The 16,988-nt window shown below is 42.5% G+C and overlaps 1 protein-coding gene across 8 annotated transcripts in view; it reads right to left on the reverse strand.

The window, feature by feature from the left end:
• PFKP (phosphofructokinase, platelet) overlaps window positions 1-16,673 on the reverse strand; it is an 85,291-nt gene extending 68,618 nt beyond the window's left edge. For 6 of the 8 annotated variants that reach the window (XR_015734117.1, XR_015734116.1, XM_087893033.1 and 3 more), the window contains exons 1-2: window positions 16,460-16,673; window positions 10,466-10,717 (exon numbers count right to left, since the gene is read on the reverse strand). Coding sequence is in view for 6 of the 8 variants with exons in the window: in XM_087893033.1 (XP_087749159.1) it covers window positions 10,466-10,717; window positions 16,460-16,469 (262 nt within the window). In the remaining 2 variants the exon portion in view is untranslated. Of the gene's footprint in view, window positions 1-10,465; window positions 10,718-11,075; window positions 11,541-16,459 lie in introns of those variants that run through there. The other 2 variants (XM_087893034.1, XM_060683782.2) reach the window with 1 other exon arrangement.
• Window positions 16,674-16,988: the final 315 nt, after the last annotated feature.

Below are 16,988 nucleotides of genomic sequence, written 5' to 3' on the forward strand. Positions count from 1 at the left end.
TAAATACACCCATTAGCAATCTAACAGAAAAGTTCAGTTCAAAAGTGCCAGAAAAATTACCATCTGCTACCACTAAATAGTTGGCAGTCCAGATAGTTCGGTAGAAGAGGCTTTGGATTACCTAATTGGAAATTGTATTACTAGGCAGCAGTATTAACATGGATGAAAGAATAGATTGCATTGAGACATACAAGACTATTGACTCTGGAGGGTCATAACTTACAAATGGGTTGGCATTCCTTCTTGAGGTATGGGGAAAGTAAGATACCATATTTTTCGGAGTATAAGACGCACCTTTTCCCCCCCCTAAAAGGGGGTGAAAATTTAGGTGCATCTTATACACCGAATGTAGCCCCGCCCACCCACTGTCCCCACCTTTTGGGCTCTGCCTTGCAGCAGTTACCTCCTTGCAAGCAAACAGCAAGAAAAAACAGTTCCTTTCAGCTTCAACACAGGCTAATTAGCACAAGTTGATTGGATCGGCCTCCCGACTCACAGCTGATTTGCTCTCAGCTGTTTTGCGCAGGGCTCTACTGCTTGCTGCAAAGAGGTAAATTGCTGGAGCAGATTTTTTTTTCTTTGTGCTAATCAAGCTATGCCGAAAATGAAAATGAAAGTAAAGCAGACTGTTTGCTGCAACGAGGGAAAATTGCTCAGAGGCAAAGGCAGAGGGAGATTTCTTTTTCTTCTTTTCCTCACCAAAAAAGATAGGAGTGTCTTATACTCCGGTGTGTCTTATACTCTGAAAAACACGGCACATGTTTACTTTCAAAGACATTACATAAGGAATGCAATATTGTTAGTATGGGAGAAAATTAGAGAACAACATTATTTGAGGATACCAGTTTGGCTTTCAACAATGGAAGCACTAACTTACCCAAAGATTATTTTACATGGGAAATATTGTTAGATATAAAGATATTTTGAATGAAAAGGGGGAACTTAAAACTAAACAAGAACTGAGTGATCAAGGGATCGACATGGCATGGTATTTACAAGTGCAAATACATTCTAGATATGAGAAAGAGGCTAAATTATATGGTTTCAGATAGTTCAGTATGGGCAAATGGATATTTAAAAACCTGTTTCAAATCACCATTCACCCATCAATTCATTGAGTGCACCAAAAAGTTATTTCTTGTTTTAGGCTTAATTTATTCAATTGTATGTATTGCTATACAGGTAGCCCTCAACTTATTACTGTAATGGAGCCTGTTTATTATGGGCACAGAGTTCATGTCTCAGTTCATACCTATACTTTATCCATTTCTGTGGGAAGATGTTGCTGGTTTTGAACGTTTTTGGGTTGGATACCGAAAAAGATGTATACAGAAGAAGACACAGTATAATGACAATTAATTAAAATTTATTACTGAAATCCCAATGTTGATTGTTTCTGAGAGATCCTTTCCAGACTACCCACCCACCGTGAACTAAAGTAGAACGAGGACATTCCATGGAATCAACTCACTTTGAGGAAACTATGAACCTTCAATCTCTCCCCTCATTCTTATGATGTTGCTTATTTTAAATACCAGCAAGGGAAAGTTACATATTAGTGAGGATTAGCTATTTTGGTAAGTGTCTGGTAGGCATTGGGCACCTAGTTAAGACAATAGTAGGAAATAATTATCTAATTGTGCTTAGAGCAGGGGTTTTGCTTCCTTGCAACTCATGGGGACATAAATAGGAAGAGCTAGCTTGTCTAAGCAGTCCCTCTTCCTAGTTAAATAAAAAATGTAGGTCAATCAGAGGAAGGAAAGAATGTAGGGAATGTAAAAAGTTAGAGAAACACTCTTAAGAAAATACAAGAACAGTAGGTGGATTTGAATCTGTTTATACATTAAGGGTTCTCCTTTGTCAAGCGTTGATCATTTGTCTTAATAGGCCCCTAATTTGCTTGTGTAAAATAAAATCCTCAGCTGTATTGTGCAATCCTCTGAAAAGTTCCTGAATTTGTGACACAACAATCCACATAAAAAAATGCTATAGATGTTTTCTGGTAGAAGCGAATATTTTTTTTTTAAAAGAGGATACCTTTTTTTAAAAAATCATGTGCTTTTTGTTATTTAAGGTATTGCTAAGACTCAGTTGATTTAGGAGAAAACAGGCTTTTCAATGAATCTTGAAGGATTAAAAGAAATAATCAAGTGAGGGGCATTATATAAGATGCAAGGTAACAATGCATTATGTGTTAATAATGCACCGGCATTAGGGATAATCAATCTGTATGCTCCCCGATAGATTGCATGAAAACTCCAACTCCATTTCAGAAGCGGTGCGAGTTTTGCTCTGCTATAATTCAGTAACAAATGGCCTGTTTTCACTGGCACATTTCTTTGTCCACATTATTTTTAATTTATTTCTAATCTTTTAATGGAAGACAAAATTCAAACAAAATGATGTGGAAAGTTCAGCCCCCTCATACAGGTGCACAGGTGATCTTTGATTTACAACTTATTTAGTGGCCATTCAAAGTTATGTAGGTACCCCAAAGTTATCTAGGACAATTAACCAGTAGAACAGCTTGCCTCCAGAAATCATGAGCACTCTATTACTGGATGTTTTTAAGAAGAGTCGCTAGACAGTCAATTATTTGGAACAGTATAGGTCGGTGATGGCGAACCTATGGAGCCATATCTGTGGGCATGTGAGTGTTGCCCTAGCTCAACTCCAGTGCGCATGTGCATGCCTGCCAGCTGATTTTTGGGCCTTCCGGGCCCACCAGAAGTTGGTAAATAGGCCGTTTCTGGCCTCCAAAGGGCCTTTGGGGGGGTGGGGAAGGCTGTTTTCACCCTCTCCAGGCTCCAAGAAAGCCTCTGGAACCTGGGGAGGGCAAAAAAAAAGCCTACTGGGTCCACCAGGCCATTGCATGCCAAAAGCGGGGGGGGGGGAGCACAGAGGGGGGTCATGCAGACATGTGCAGGGCGCATTGAATTATGAGTGTGGGCACACACCGCACAACCCCCCTGCGCTCCCCGCTTTTGGCACACGACGGCAAAAAGGTTAGCCATCACTGGTATAGGTTCTCCTGCTTGAGCAGGGGCCTGGACTAGAAGACCTCCAAGGTCCCTTCCAGCTCATTCATTCTATTCTATCCCAAAGTTATGTAGGTATTGATGGCTGTCCTTCAACTGTCACATGACCACAATTTACGACGTTTTGCTGAAAAGAGGCACTTACTTCCAATTTTCGCCAAAAAAGGATTCACTTATGGATCACAATTTCGCTAAATGATCATGGTGATTCATGGTGACTACTGCCAAAATGTTATAAAACTGGTCAGTCACGTCATGATTCACTTTATAACCATCACTGCTTATGATCAAATGGGCAGACTACATTATGATCCCTAAGATAAGGACTGCCTATATCACTGTGACATTGCTCTAACTCAGTGATGGCTAACCTTTTTGCTGTCACGTGCCAAAAACAGGGGGAGCATAGGGGGTCATGTGCACTGCGCCCAAACCCATAATTCAATGTGCTCCTCCCCCCCCATGCACACGACACCTCTGCACTCCCCCGCTTTTGGCACACGATGGCACGGTGGGACCGGAAGGCCCGTTTTTCGCTCTCCCCAGGCTCCAGAGGCTTTCTTGGCGCCTGGGGAGGGCAAAAATAGCCTTCCCCACCCCCCACCCCCCCGGAGGCCCTCCAGAGGCCAGAAACAGCCCATTTCCCAACTTCTGGAAGGCCCAAAAATCAGCTGGCCGACACGTGCATGTGTGCTGGAGCTGAGCTAGAGCAACGCTTGCCTGCCCACAGATATGGCTCCGTGTGCCATTTGTGGCACGCGTGCCATTGGTTCACCATCATGGCTCTAACTTCTGCTGTCATCAGAGGCTTAATTAAAAAAAAACGTGATGTTTCTCTCAAGAAGTTTTCTTATAATTTGCATTTGATTTAAATTGCCTGAACGATGCCACGTTGATGTTCCTCATTCTGGTGCAACTGAACAGCAGATGGGTTTTGAATATGCATCCTTTTTTTTTTTCCTGATTATAAAACCAAACATAAAGTATTGAATTCGAAGAGGGCTGTTCTTATTATCTCCCAACCAATTTCAACCTGTCAATATCAGCTGTTTGAATTGTTATCTCCTTTTTCAGGCAAAATTCTTTCACTACCCAGCTTGTGGTTCAATGTTCACAAGGCTAAAAAAAAAAAATCACGTTGCCCATAATTGCCATTATTGATTGATAATGACTGCACAGCAAAAACAGAGCAGCTCCTGGAAACCCTGCATGTTATTACTCCATTAAACGAATCCGAAAATGTATTGATTAGATGTGAAGAAAACAGCTTAGCAGCTTGAATAATAGATTCCATCTATTCCATCAAAAACAGCACCAAACATCTTTGTAGATAGAATAATCTCATAAATCACTAGTGCAGGTCCTTAATTTACAACTCCCACATGGAAACGTGTGAGCAATGTTCTTGCTCTAATACATTTGTCCTAGAATCTGTTTAAAAAAAAGAAGAAGCAACAAAGTCTCTTCCCACTCAGTGGGAAAAGAATAAATTGCTTGTTAAGGTTATGATGTTCTTTTTTTAGTAATCTCACTGTACTTAATGAATATCCGCTATTCTTCTAGATTTCTGGTCTTGTTTGCCTCCTCTAATCATCAATTAAAATGAGCATCTATCTTGGAGGTATCCAGGGGTGGGTTCTACTTACCTTTACTACCGGTTCGCATCGTGCCTGCGCATGTGCAGATCACCTATGATAACATCCGGGTCAGTGGGCGGAGCCTCCCACCAGTTTTACTACCGGTTTTTGCGAACCGGTCCGAACCAAGGGCAACTCACCACTGGAACTATCTTTATTTTCATGGTATTGGCCCCTGACTCTGACCAATTTTATTAAAGCTGCCCACCTGCCCACCCAGCAATAGATTCATAGGTGCATTTTCAGTGGGAAGGCAACAACATTCTGTGCGCCTTTGGCATACAGCCATGCTGGCCACGACCACAGAAACTGTCTTTCGACAATGCTGGCTCCCTCAGCCGAGAAACTGAGATTAGCATCATCTCCCAGAATTGGACATGACTGACAGGAAAACCTTTATCTTTCGCAGGTCCAATTTTCTGAGTCATTCTGCAAGATGAGTGTTACTTGAATAATGAGGCCCTACGTGCCTGGTCACCTCATTTGGATTACTGAATGCATTCTATATGGGGCTACCCTTCAAGAGTATTTGCAAGGTACAACTAGTCCAGAATGCAGCAGCGTGAACAGTTCTGGAGGCCTCTAAGGTGGTACATGTATCACCACTTTTACATGAGCTCCACTGGCTACCAACCTGATTCCAGCCCAATCCAAGATGTTGGTCATAATTTTATGGAAGGGACCCAGGATATGTTGAGGAACTGTCTTGCCTCAATGGGATCAGCCCACCCAACCAATTTTGTCAGAAAAGCCCTACTGCAGTCCCCATCAGCCAAGGCTGGTGGGGTCTAGAAGAAGAGTATTTTCTGCCATGGCCTTCACTCTTTGGGACATCTTGCCCTGCAACATGAGATCTGCCCCCACTCTTCTGGCTTTTAAGAAGAGCCTTAAAACCTGGCGAGGCCGATTGGTGTGGGGCCCTTAAGAAGAAGCTGTCGGCTAGAAGTGGTTGATGGCAGTGACAGACTTCACTGCTGCTCTGTTCTAAACTCATCTTTTAGTCTGTATTTAATCTTTTGTAATTTTTAGTTGGTTTTTATATTTACAATATAAAATAGATTTTATTTACAATATAGGTTTTATATTTCTATTTTTATTATCTTGTAAGGCACTTAGCATCGCTCCAAATAGTGAGGGGGCCGGTATATAAATTTAATAAGGAAGGAAGGAAGGAAGGAAGGAAGGAAGGAAGGAAGGAAGGAAGGAAGGAAGGAGGGAGGGAAGGAGGGAGGAAGAGCAAAAATGAAAAGGCTTCCATGCAAGTCTTTGTCATACAGTAACTGAGATTGAATCTTTAATGATTCTTAACTAGAGGTAAATTTGAGCCCTCACTCTTCCCAGCTTAAAGAGTTTATCACAATGTTACATATGGAGAACTACTATATCTACAGTGAGTATCTATAGTGCCTTCTGAAAAACAGAGTCCTCTGTTTTTCAACCTTGGCAACTTTAAAATGTCTGGACTCCAATTCTAAGAATTCAAGTTGCCACGGTTAAAAAAACACTGGATCAGATCAACTTATATCTATTCCTACTCCTTTTGTCCTGTTTATCAGGCGATTCCTGAAAATCACAATTGAAGCAGAACTAATAGTCTTTGCTTATTAACTTTTCTCACCATCTTCTTGAAAACCTCAAGTAGGATTTCCACTGAAGTACTATTATCTTAAAGTCTCACTCAATGATCAAATCATTCACTTTTCTCTACTACCAGGAAAACACTCCAGGCATTCACTCCAAGTTCTTTGAATAAGATTTTTTGTATCTATTGAGAAAACTGGAGCATTCCACTCAGTATCCATTTACAGAAATCCAGGCCAGCCTATTCACAAACAAAATGCTTCCAGCCACAGCTCCCCCAGGCTGGAGTTGATGGGATTAAAAATCTATATTCCCCCACCCAAATTTTAAGGACAGGACAGGACCTTTATGACATAATACGATTAACCGACCACCATTGGAATAGTAAAAGACACAAGGCTCACTACATTGCACAACCCCCTGGAGCATCTCAATCACCAAACCATTGAACCCTATAAAAAATCCATCCACTCACTCAGCCATTTTGTCAGCCACCCCAGAAACATGCTGCTTTCACTGAAGTTTCTGGAAAACAAATAAACAGAGACTTTCTTTCCTTGTAGCCAGCCTCCATTTTATTTCCAGCAATTTTCTCCCAGCTTGGAACTGGGCTGGATTTTTCTTCCCACAGCTTGTTACATTAATACAGCAATTATGTTTCCCTAACCCAGGTTTGCATTTAAAAGCATGTGTGAACCAAGTCTAAGCTTGTTGAATCCTATTCCCAAATTCAGTAGGGATTATGTACATGTGTGTCCTCATGAAAGCACGCATGCACACATATATGTTAATCATGTGTTGCAATGAATCCAAGAACTATTGGCTGCAGCAAGAAACCTTGAATTTCATTTCACTTTAATACTTTGCTTTCTGATCAAAATTGCAATTTGTGGAACAAACAAGGGCAACTTTCTTTAGTTGTAAACAATCTTTAGGGGGAGGAAAGAAAGTGAAACAAAGCTGAAGCATTTTCACCCCCACCCCCAAATAGTGCAGTTGGCCAATGTCCAGAAAAGGAAATCTGGTGTTCAGCTAAGCAACTTCACACGATTTCCTTTTCAGCTTTTTTTGAACCTTCACTCAGACATTTCCACACTTCAGAATCTCTTTGTACACCACCTTGTCTCTGTGACCTTTTAACTGGGATTCAAAAAGCGAGCCCTGCAGATGCACATTCCTTGTGGAATATTAATAGAAAAGAGTTATTATTTTCCCAGGGCTGGGTTCTGTATAGAATAATAAACCAGGATGCCTTCTCCCCATGTGTCTTTTACCCAGAGGAATACCTTTGATGGCCCTCCAGACAGAAGCAATCTTTAAAAAGGAATTGAGCAAAGCCTTTAAAAGGAATTGAGAGCTTTTCCTCTCCCCACCCACCAAGGGAATAAAGCAGGCTGAAGTCCAACTTTCAGCTCTGCGAGCATAACTAATGCAAACTTTCTTTTTGCCTCTTCTTCTGACTCATGATTGTAAGGTAAATTAATGCAGCCATTTGCAAAAGGTTGTTTAGGTAAGCTGAGAGTAGTAGTTCTTGTTGTTGTTTGGCTGCAGCAATGTATCAGGCTATGGCCAAAAAAATAATAATAAATGTTTTCGTTTTTCTCACAGACACAGGACTGTTTTGGCCTTGCTTATTTAAGCCCAAACTAGAACTGTGCCAAGATTCACTCTCTGGATAATCAGAGCTATTTCCTGAAGAAAATTAAAAAGCTTTACAGAGATTTTATTTGTACAACAATGGGAATCCATAGAGGAAGGACTAAGCCCACTATTTGCCAGCAACACCTCCTGCATCCTAAACTGTGGCTCAGAAGTTAGATCCACTCAAACTCCTTTCTCATAGCTGCCACATCAGAATTGCGGAATTAGGTGTGGTAAACCTCATCTGCTTCTATCCTATGAATGATGCCTGGGGTTGCAGTCCACACTCACTCAGAGAAATGATTTTCTTCCTGCAAGAGTAAAAGCGAAGCCACCAAAGGGAGGAAAGCGCATCTGGTTTAAACACAGCCTCGAAATAAAACCCGATTCTTATCAATGATATTCATCCCTTCTCATTATTATTATTGTTGTTGTTGTTGTTGTTGTGCGTAAGAGCACCAGCGTGCCTACCGTCCCTGTCCTAATGTTCCCTTTAATTGTATTCGTTTTATGTATTCAATTTATGCTTATACTTATATATATTATCTAATACATACTCGACAAATAAATAAATAAAATAAAATAAATTTGCTCCATCCCCAAATCAAATCGCTCAAGAAAAAAAAAATTAGATCAGAGTTTAAAAACAAAAAAAAAACGTAAGAAAGAAGACCCTGCCTGCAGCTGGAGCGTGATGGAGCGTCATGAGGCGGAGCCTATATGCCTACTAGCGCCGCGCCTACCCCCAAGTAGCGGCAAGCAAGAGCGCGCTTAGTCTTCGCACCTGGGCACGATGCCCGGGGCGGCGAATTGCTGTTTCGGAATCCTTTTGGATCTCGGCAGTGTGATCATTTCGGAGAGAGTGTTGCTGTTGCTACTGACGGCGTTTCCACCGATCGTAACAGTCAGCCCCTGTCGCTTCCTGAAAGCAGCGCACACGTGCGTAAGCACCGCTGGCGATTTCCTCCCTCTTGGCCGGTTAAACTAGAGACCGAAGGGAGCGATCGGAGGTCCTCCGGGCACATCTCGGACAACCACCACCCCGCTTTCCCGTCCTATCTGGCTTCTTTCCATGCGCCATCATTAAAGCCGCCAAATACCAGAAGGATAAAGCGGATATAGACTCAGCCAGCCTTTTTAACATAGCGTATCCAAAGTCGTGCATCTAAATAGGCCTCCTTATTTAGTGGCTCTAATTTCATCCGTGGGAATAGGCCAACACGGGATGCTAGCGTAGCGTATGAAAGGATGACGCGGTGGGAATTGGCGATCTGTTTAAAAAAAATCAGGCCAGCGGAAAAAAATAGCCAAGCACAATTCCCGGAGGAAATTGTGCTTGATTGAACTGAATATGTCTCCTACACTAGACACGTGTGGGACTTCAGGGCACGGGTTTCCCCGAGATTCACTTTTGCTCCGCTGGATTATCCACTTTGATTCAACATCACGACTAGGATAGGATAGGGTGCCGAAGCCTTATAATGCAAAATTGCAATCGGGCAATAATTCGGATTATTTCAGGGTTGCAGGGTAAAACGGTCTACGTGAAGACACCCGCCTGGCCAAACGCCCATTAGTGATCATTGCTGCTTGAGGACGTGATCGATCCAGTTGGTTTTATAGTGAGGACCCGCATCCTGAATGCCTGCGGGCGCTCATCATCCTTTCCAAAAATGGTGTCATAAAAAGGAAGAAAAAGGCTAAAGGCTATCAGGCCCAGTCCATTTTTTCTCCGTTATCGGTTGCGCGGAAACCCTGCCGGTTATTTTACCCCCCCCCCTCCCGTCACTCGCAGGACAAGGGCAAAGGGACCCTGGGAGGGGAGGAGGTCACCCTTCAGGGCAAGGGCGAGGAAGCGCTCAGCCGCCCAGCATGTTTGCGCCTCGAGGTCCATTTGTGCTCTGTGGCTTTCAGCTTCCCTCTGGCAAACTTTGGCCGCCTGTTGCAAATAGCAGCCAAGAAGGAGCTGCAGCCTCGCCATCCCTTACTCCGCGTGCCACGACCGCGCTGGACCTGTGCGCAGCTCCAGAAACCTTTTTTTTTTTTTTTTTAAGATTCAGAGACCAAATCAAGGCTGGGTTATCTATGACTCAGTGCATCGTGTCTTTTATTTCCCCCGCTCTCGTTTCTGCAGCCCTCTGCCCAATCCCGATGCTCCGCTCTGAAGGCAGCCCCTTTCCTCAGCCAAATGTCCGCGTGCTGCAAGGGAGATTAGCCCCTTCTCCTCTCCCCACCCAACCCCCCGCATGCCCAATTGGGGATCACAAGGGCCGTGGATGCGAAGCAGATCTGAGAGAAGGCCGCATCTTCCGTGTTACCTCCAAGGAAAGCTTGCAGCCCGTACTTTGGCTGAGTCAGCTTTGGAAAAAGCCCCTTCCCCAACTCGTGATGAGCCAGGAGTGATGGGTACTAGAGTTCCCGTAGCAACCCGTTCCCACCCCGTCGGAAAATCACGTCTGCCTAGCCTGCAACATCAGCATCCCCGACCTCATGGCATCCGCGATTTCCCTACCTTTTTGCCCCGAAACCCAACGCCCCCCACAAGCCTTCCGCCTGGTTGCTCGTTACCCTGAGCATCGCCGCCGCTGGTCAGGACTCCGATGGCTTTGCCTCTGCCCGAGAGTTCCTCAAACAGCTTCTTGTGCGACATAGTTTTGCAGACTTCGAGGGTGGGAGAGGGTGCCGATTTCCGCGGAGAAGAAGGCGAAGAAGGCGGCAGCGGCAAGATCTGCGGCTGGACGGTGCCCTGGACTGCTGGGCTGTGCGCGGCGCGGACGCTGACGCTCTGAATCTTGACCTTGCACACGATTTGGTTCTTGCCTGTATCGTGAGAGAGAGGGAAAAATCATGCAAGCCGCCCGAGAGATTCGAGGCTGAGCTCCCGTTCCCTCTGCGCAATTCTTCTGGCTGCTGCAGCGAACTCTTCCTTCTAGCCGCCCGCTGACAGCGCTAAGTCAAGCCGCTTTGGCTCCGCCTTCCCTTTTGAGAAAGGGTCAGTCGGCAATTCTTATAGACAGGAGAGGCGGCCAATAGTGAAGCGCGGCCAGGGCGGGACGAGGGGGTTGCAAGCCTTCGGTAGGTTGCAAGAGATTCTCAGGGAGGAGGGGACAAGGTTCCTGGAAGAAGGGACGCGAAGGGAAAGAGAGAGTAAACGAATTAATTCGGCGGAATGCCCCACCTTGCGCTTGCCTGAGCTCTGCCACAACTGGAGTTCCTGGGTGTAGGGAATTCAGCCGGTGCGTGTGTAAAACACGGCTTCTGGATCAACTGCTGTGGCTACTTTCGTATATCTTGCTAAGCCACTGCAGTTGATTGCATAACGACCGATTCTTGCTTTGCACAGAACACTGAGCCATCAATCTGCCTATTTCGACGTTGGTAACCACCCGGTAAGACTACAACTCCCAGGGTTATTATTAGCAGCCCTACTAGCTAGGCATTCTGGGAGTTGAAGTCACGCATCTCAAAGGAGGAGAGGAGGGAGCGATCATAAACCAGATTCAGAAGCTTTATTTTGTAGACTGTGAATCCAGCTCTGTACAAAGGAACCGGACTACACCGTGATGTTGCCAAAATTGTTCTGTTTGTTGTTTTATCCAGTGCACAAAATTATTATTTTTATGGATGATAAACCACAAACCAGCTGTTAGAAATTAGATGGATTCAGAACCTTCAAAAAACTAAGACAGACAGATTACATTTCTAATCGGATTAGGTATCAATTTTTTTTATTACATTCTTTCCATAATTTATTGAAAATGGAAGGATATTCTCTCATTATTCGTCATTGTAGATCAGTGGGTTGTTGTTTTTTAATGGGGGACTTTAAGATAATAGCACTCTGGGAGTTGAAGTCCACGCATCTTACAGTTACCAAGTTTGAAAAACATGTTTTATAGCCTTCATTCATAAAGATATCTACTTAACCTAGAAATATAGATCTATCAATTCAGATGACCTACATCATTCCAATGTCTCTGACTTACATCAGTAGGCGGCTAAACTGATATATATACATTGGCATCCTTCAGTCTCAAGAGACTATGGTACCGTGCTCTGGAAAAAGGTCCTAAAACAGCATCTAGTGTGACTAAAAAGGCCAATTTGAGAGTGGCAATCCCTTCCACACTGAGGACGGATACATTCCGTCCCCAGCCAAGCCCCCAGATTTCCCTGGTTCTAGGACTGCCTCTTTGGCTCAGCCTGCCAAACAAGTGTCTCTTCGAATTCAAAAAAAACACAAGTCATGGTTTAGGATATGGATTCACCTCCCTGTATTACAATCTCTGCACAAGAAATGGAGGTCGTCCATGACTTTGTGTACCTCGGCTCAACTATCTCTGGCACTCTCTCTTTAGAAACTGAGCTGAATAAACGTATTGGTAAAGCGGCCACCACATTTTCCAGACTTACAAAGAGTATGGCTTAATAAGAAGCTGATGGAACATACAAAGATCCAGGTCTATAGAGCCTGTGTCCTGAGCACACTCTTGTACTGCAGTAAGTCTTGGACCCTTTATGCACGGCAGGAGAGAAAGTTGAACACCTTTCATGTGCGCTGTCTCCGACGAATTCTCGGCATCACCTGGCAGGACAAAGTTCCAAATAGCGCAGACTTGGAACATGCTGGAATTTCTAGCATGTATACACTATTGAAACAGCGACGTCAACACTGGCTGGGGCATGTCATGAGAATGGCTGATGGTCGGATTCCAAAAGATCTCCTGTATGGAGAATTAGTGCAGGGAAACCATCTCAGAGGGAGACCACAGCTGCGATATAAGGATATCTGCAAGAGGGACCTAAAGGCCCTGGGAATGGACATTAACAATTGGGAAACCTTGACCTCCGATTGTTCAGCTTGGAGGCTAAAGACGCAGCATGGCCTTCTCCAATTCGAAGAGACTGATATACAAAATATCCTTCAAAAACTAACAATTTGGGACTACCAAATCTGAGTTGCAACAACCTGGAATAACCCCTAGATGGCAATCGAGAACTGACGCCAACCTCATAAAATCTTTGCTTCCATCTATTAGTTGTCAGGAATTTAGCTAAACCTAAAGATAATACATAAATTAAGTACATCAAATGTGTGATAAATAGTAAGACTTGAGGACCTTATGTGATCCCTGACTCTATATAGACACAAAGCAGCCTAAGAAGTCATTTACTTCCCGACTTCCATGAAACTTTCGAACCATTGAATTAAACCTCATTCTTGTTATGCAATTATAAATCTTTTTTGCATATTTTTAAATGGTTCATTTGCTTACTTATTTGTATTCTGCTTTATTATTTTTACAAATAACCCAAGGCAACGAACGTATCCAACACATCTTTCTCCTCCTCTTTTCTCTACAACAACAACCCTGTGAGGTAGGGTGGGGCTGAGAGAGAGTGACTGTCCCAAGGTCACTCAGCTAGCTTTCATGGCTAAAACAGGACTTGAACCCTAGGAAGTAATTCTTTGCTTGCCTTTAAAAGCAAGTGTCCAGGCTACTACATTTTTAGAATTACTTCATTGTACTGACTGAGCGATCTTGATTTAATTATTTTCATCCTAATTAAATATAGAAATTACTACTGGCACAAAGAGATAATTTGAAAAACATTCTGAAAGCACACCAAGATAGTCATCCTGTTATTTAACAGTCAGTCTATGTTCAGTAGATACAAACTTGCAAAGAATTACATTTGTAATATGCTACTTCACTGAATTTAGGGCAACTCTAGTATGTTCTGCTACCTTGAACTAAGTAGTTGTGCGAATATACCACAATTAGTCTTGGCCAAATAATAATCCATCACAGATGGATTCAGATGGATCATTTTTTCTTTGTTTGTTTGTTTGTTTTGTATCCCACTTTATTATTTTTACAAATAACTCAAGGCAGCGAACACATCCAAGATACCTTCTGAATGTGTTTCTCTATTTCAGTAATTTTAAAATGACTGAGGAATTTTTATTTAGTATCCATTCATCTTAAAGTTGCCACGTTTAAGAAAAACTGGCAATGGAAAACCAAACCAGTGAACTCATGGTTTAATCATGAGCAGGAATATGAGCCTGCATGTTTTTAATCCTAGTTAACATACCAAATTCAAAACTACACTGCCTTTATTACTGTTACAACATGAAAAACATACAGTAGTCCTCTCTTAGTGACCACAATTGGGAATGGTAAACTCTGCGTAATGAAGCAAAGCAGCACGTGACTCTGATGGACTTACAACATTCCTTCTGCTGCAGTTTTAAATAAATCACCGTAAGTAAATAAGACTTTATGTAATCATGATTCACAGTTTTCCTATCGCTGTGATGGTGAACCTATGACACGTGTGCCAGAAGTGGCACACAGAGCATCTCTCCGGGCACGCCAGCCGTCGCCTGTTGCTTTTCTGGATTCCAGTGTGCGCATGCATCTTGCATGCTGGTCTTCGTGCATGTGGGAGTACTGGAAACTGGAAAAGCAGCTCCCCAGCGCACATGCATGCCCTGGGAAGCTGAGCTTCTGGTTTCCAGTGCGCGCATGCCTGCCGGCCAGCTGGTCTTCACGTTTGCATGTGTGCCAAAAACCGGAAGACCAGGTGGCCAGTGTGCATGTGCATGTTGGAAACAGGAAGCTCAGCTGCCTGGCACGCACCGGCAAACCTGGGAGCTGCTCTTCCAATTTCTGGCACTCCCCCACGCCCGCACACTCCCGTTTTGGCAGTCGGTGCCAAAAAGTTTTGCCCATGCTGTCCTAACGGCTTTTCCAATGACTTTGCATGTCAGAAGCCAGTTACAAAACACCCAAATCATGATCACATTGATGCAAACATGCTGTATTGACATAAATGTGAGAATTATCATCAAGTTACACTCAGCGACATCATAACTTTAAATGGTAGCTAAATAAGACTCTTTGTAAGTGAGGTCTACCAGTCTTTCTACATGGTTTATAGATAGATAGATAGATAGATAGATAGATAGATAGATAGATAGATAGATAGATAGATAGATAGATAGATAGATATAGATACATAGATACATAGATATTATGTAAGTTTTCACGGGTATATATGTGTGTACAGTTAATATCTCGGGTTTCTTTATGGGCAATAAGCATCAAACCGAGAACTTCAGCCAGAAGATGACGAATGTGATTTCGTCGAAACGTTGCTACTACCCTTTTAGGGATATGTTTACAATTACACGGGAAGAAACCTGAGATATTAACTGTACACACACACACACACACACACACACACACACACACACACATATATGTTTTTCCTCTAGCCAGGTTTTTCCTACATAACCAAGGTTTTTCTGCAGCCCTAGCTCAGTAGAATCACATCCACTCGATTCTGGGCTTTTTTCTTTCTGGCAGCTAGCAAGAACTTGGTTACATAGGAAAAACCTGGCTAGAGGAAAAACACACATAAATCCTACGAAGAAGTAAGAATACACACACACACACACACACACATATATATATATATACACACATATACATATATATACATATATATGTAGGTCTTTGGTTATTCGGGTTTTCTCCCACGTAAAACAATTTTACGCGGGAGAAAACCCGAATAACCAAAGACCTACATACAAATACTGGCGAAAACCTCAGAAAACATACATACATACATACATACATACATACATACATATATATTTACATACACACAAATATATGCACATGTACACAAATGCATACATACACACTTCATATTTTGAATAGTTCATGTCTAAATATTTTTAAAATTATGAGTCTATCCTTTTCAGAGAGGGACTCCTCTCTGAAATAGCAGTCGATTCAGTGTTAATTTCTCCTTTTCTGTTGCAGATAGTTTTGCCAGCCTTATCAGTTAGGAACAGAAAAGCAATCAGTAATTAATCCACTTTATAGATTATCCTCTATTAGGGGTGTGGATACTTTGCTCCTTATTGTATATTGCTTGCTAATGATCACAGGTCTTTGTTTTGGAAAAGTGCATAAAATCTATGCCAATTAGTGTATTGGGGGCTCTTGATTTGTGATGTAGTCTCAAAAGCACACCTCTTTTGTGCTGTACAGAATAAATAGGTTGCAATTTCCCATGTTGTGTGATCATTGGCTACTTTGCACCAGGAAAAACAATTTCATCATTTGGGTGGGCCAGTTCACAATTTGGCCATCAGTGCTATTGATCTCTGAGGCATTTTAGAATTTCCGTATTCACTCCTTTCAAACTAGGTTTGACCCTCTGCAGCTTCCAAGTCTAAAGGTGGTTGAGCAGGTGCTGTTGAACTGGCTTTGAGTAAGTATAAATAAAGCTGACCACAGAGACAATTAACAAACCATCAGCAATAAATCCTAGTTAATCTTGAACTACTCCTAATCATCCTGGTTTTTAAAAAGTACCAGGTACAAAATATTTAATCAAAGTTACTTATAGGGGACAGATTTCAAACAGAAGGTAGTCCTTGCTTATGTGTCCTATGAGATAACTTTCTGACTTCTATACTTGTTCATTCACTTTCTTTCTTTTATACAATATTTCTTTCTTTTTTTTTTCTTGTGGACTTACGTTCTGCCATTTTCCTGCAGGTTTTGTTGGGTTTTGGCAAAAAGTTGGACCCTGGTTCTTTGTATTTTTGTTCTTGTCTCTTTCAAAAAGCTGGACCCTGGTTTTGTCTACAACCTTGTCCTCAGTCACAATACTCTGACTTTTGAACTGCTTTTTTCCTCCCCTCTTTCTTTCTCAGATCAACTGCCGTCAACTGCCATTTGGAACTGGAACTGGAATATTCTTTATTGGCCAAGTGTGATTGGACACAAATGGAATTTGTCTCCGGTGCATAAGCTCTCAGTGTACATACAAACAATAAAGTGATAAGTCATAGATCATAAATCATAAGATACAATCATAAATCATAAAATATAAACAATAAGTCATAAATCATAAGATACCAGTAGGAGAAACTAGTAGGGAAGATGGGAAGATGAGAAAGATAAGGAGAAGGATAATAGCGATGCAGACCTACTACAGTGATAGATATTCGTTAGGCATAAGGCAGTGCTGTGGGAGTTAGGTGTTTAGTAGAGTTATGGCATTG

The sequence above is a fragment of the Pantherophis guttatus genome, chromosome 4 (genome assembly GCF_059756535.1).
Source record: "Pantherophis guttatus breed Tessera chromosome 4, ASM5975653v1, whole genome shotgun sequence".
NCBI classification, from domain to species: domain Eukaryota; kingdom Metazoa; phylum Chordata; class Lepidosauria; order Squamata; family Colubridae; genus Pantherophis; species Pantherophis guttatus.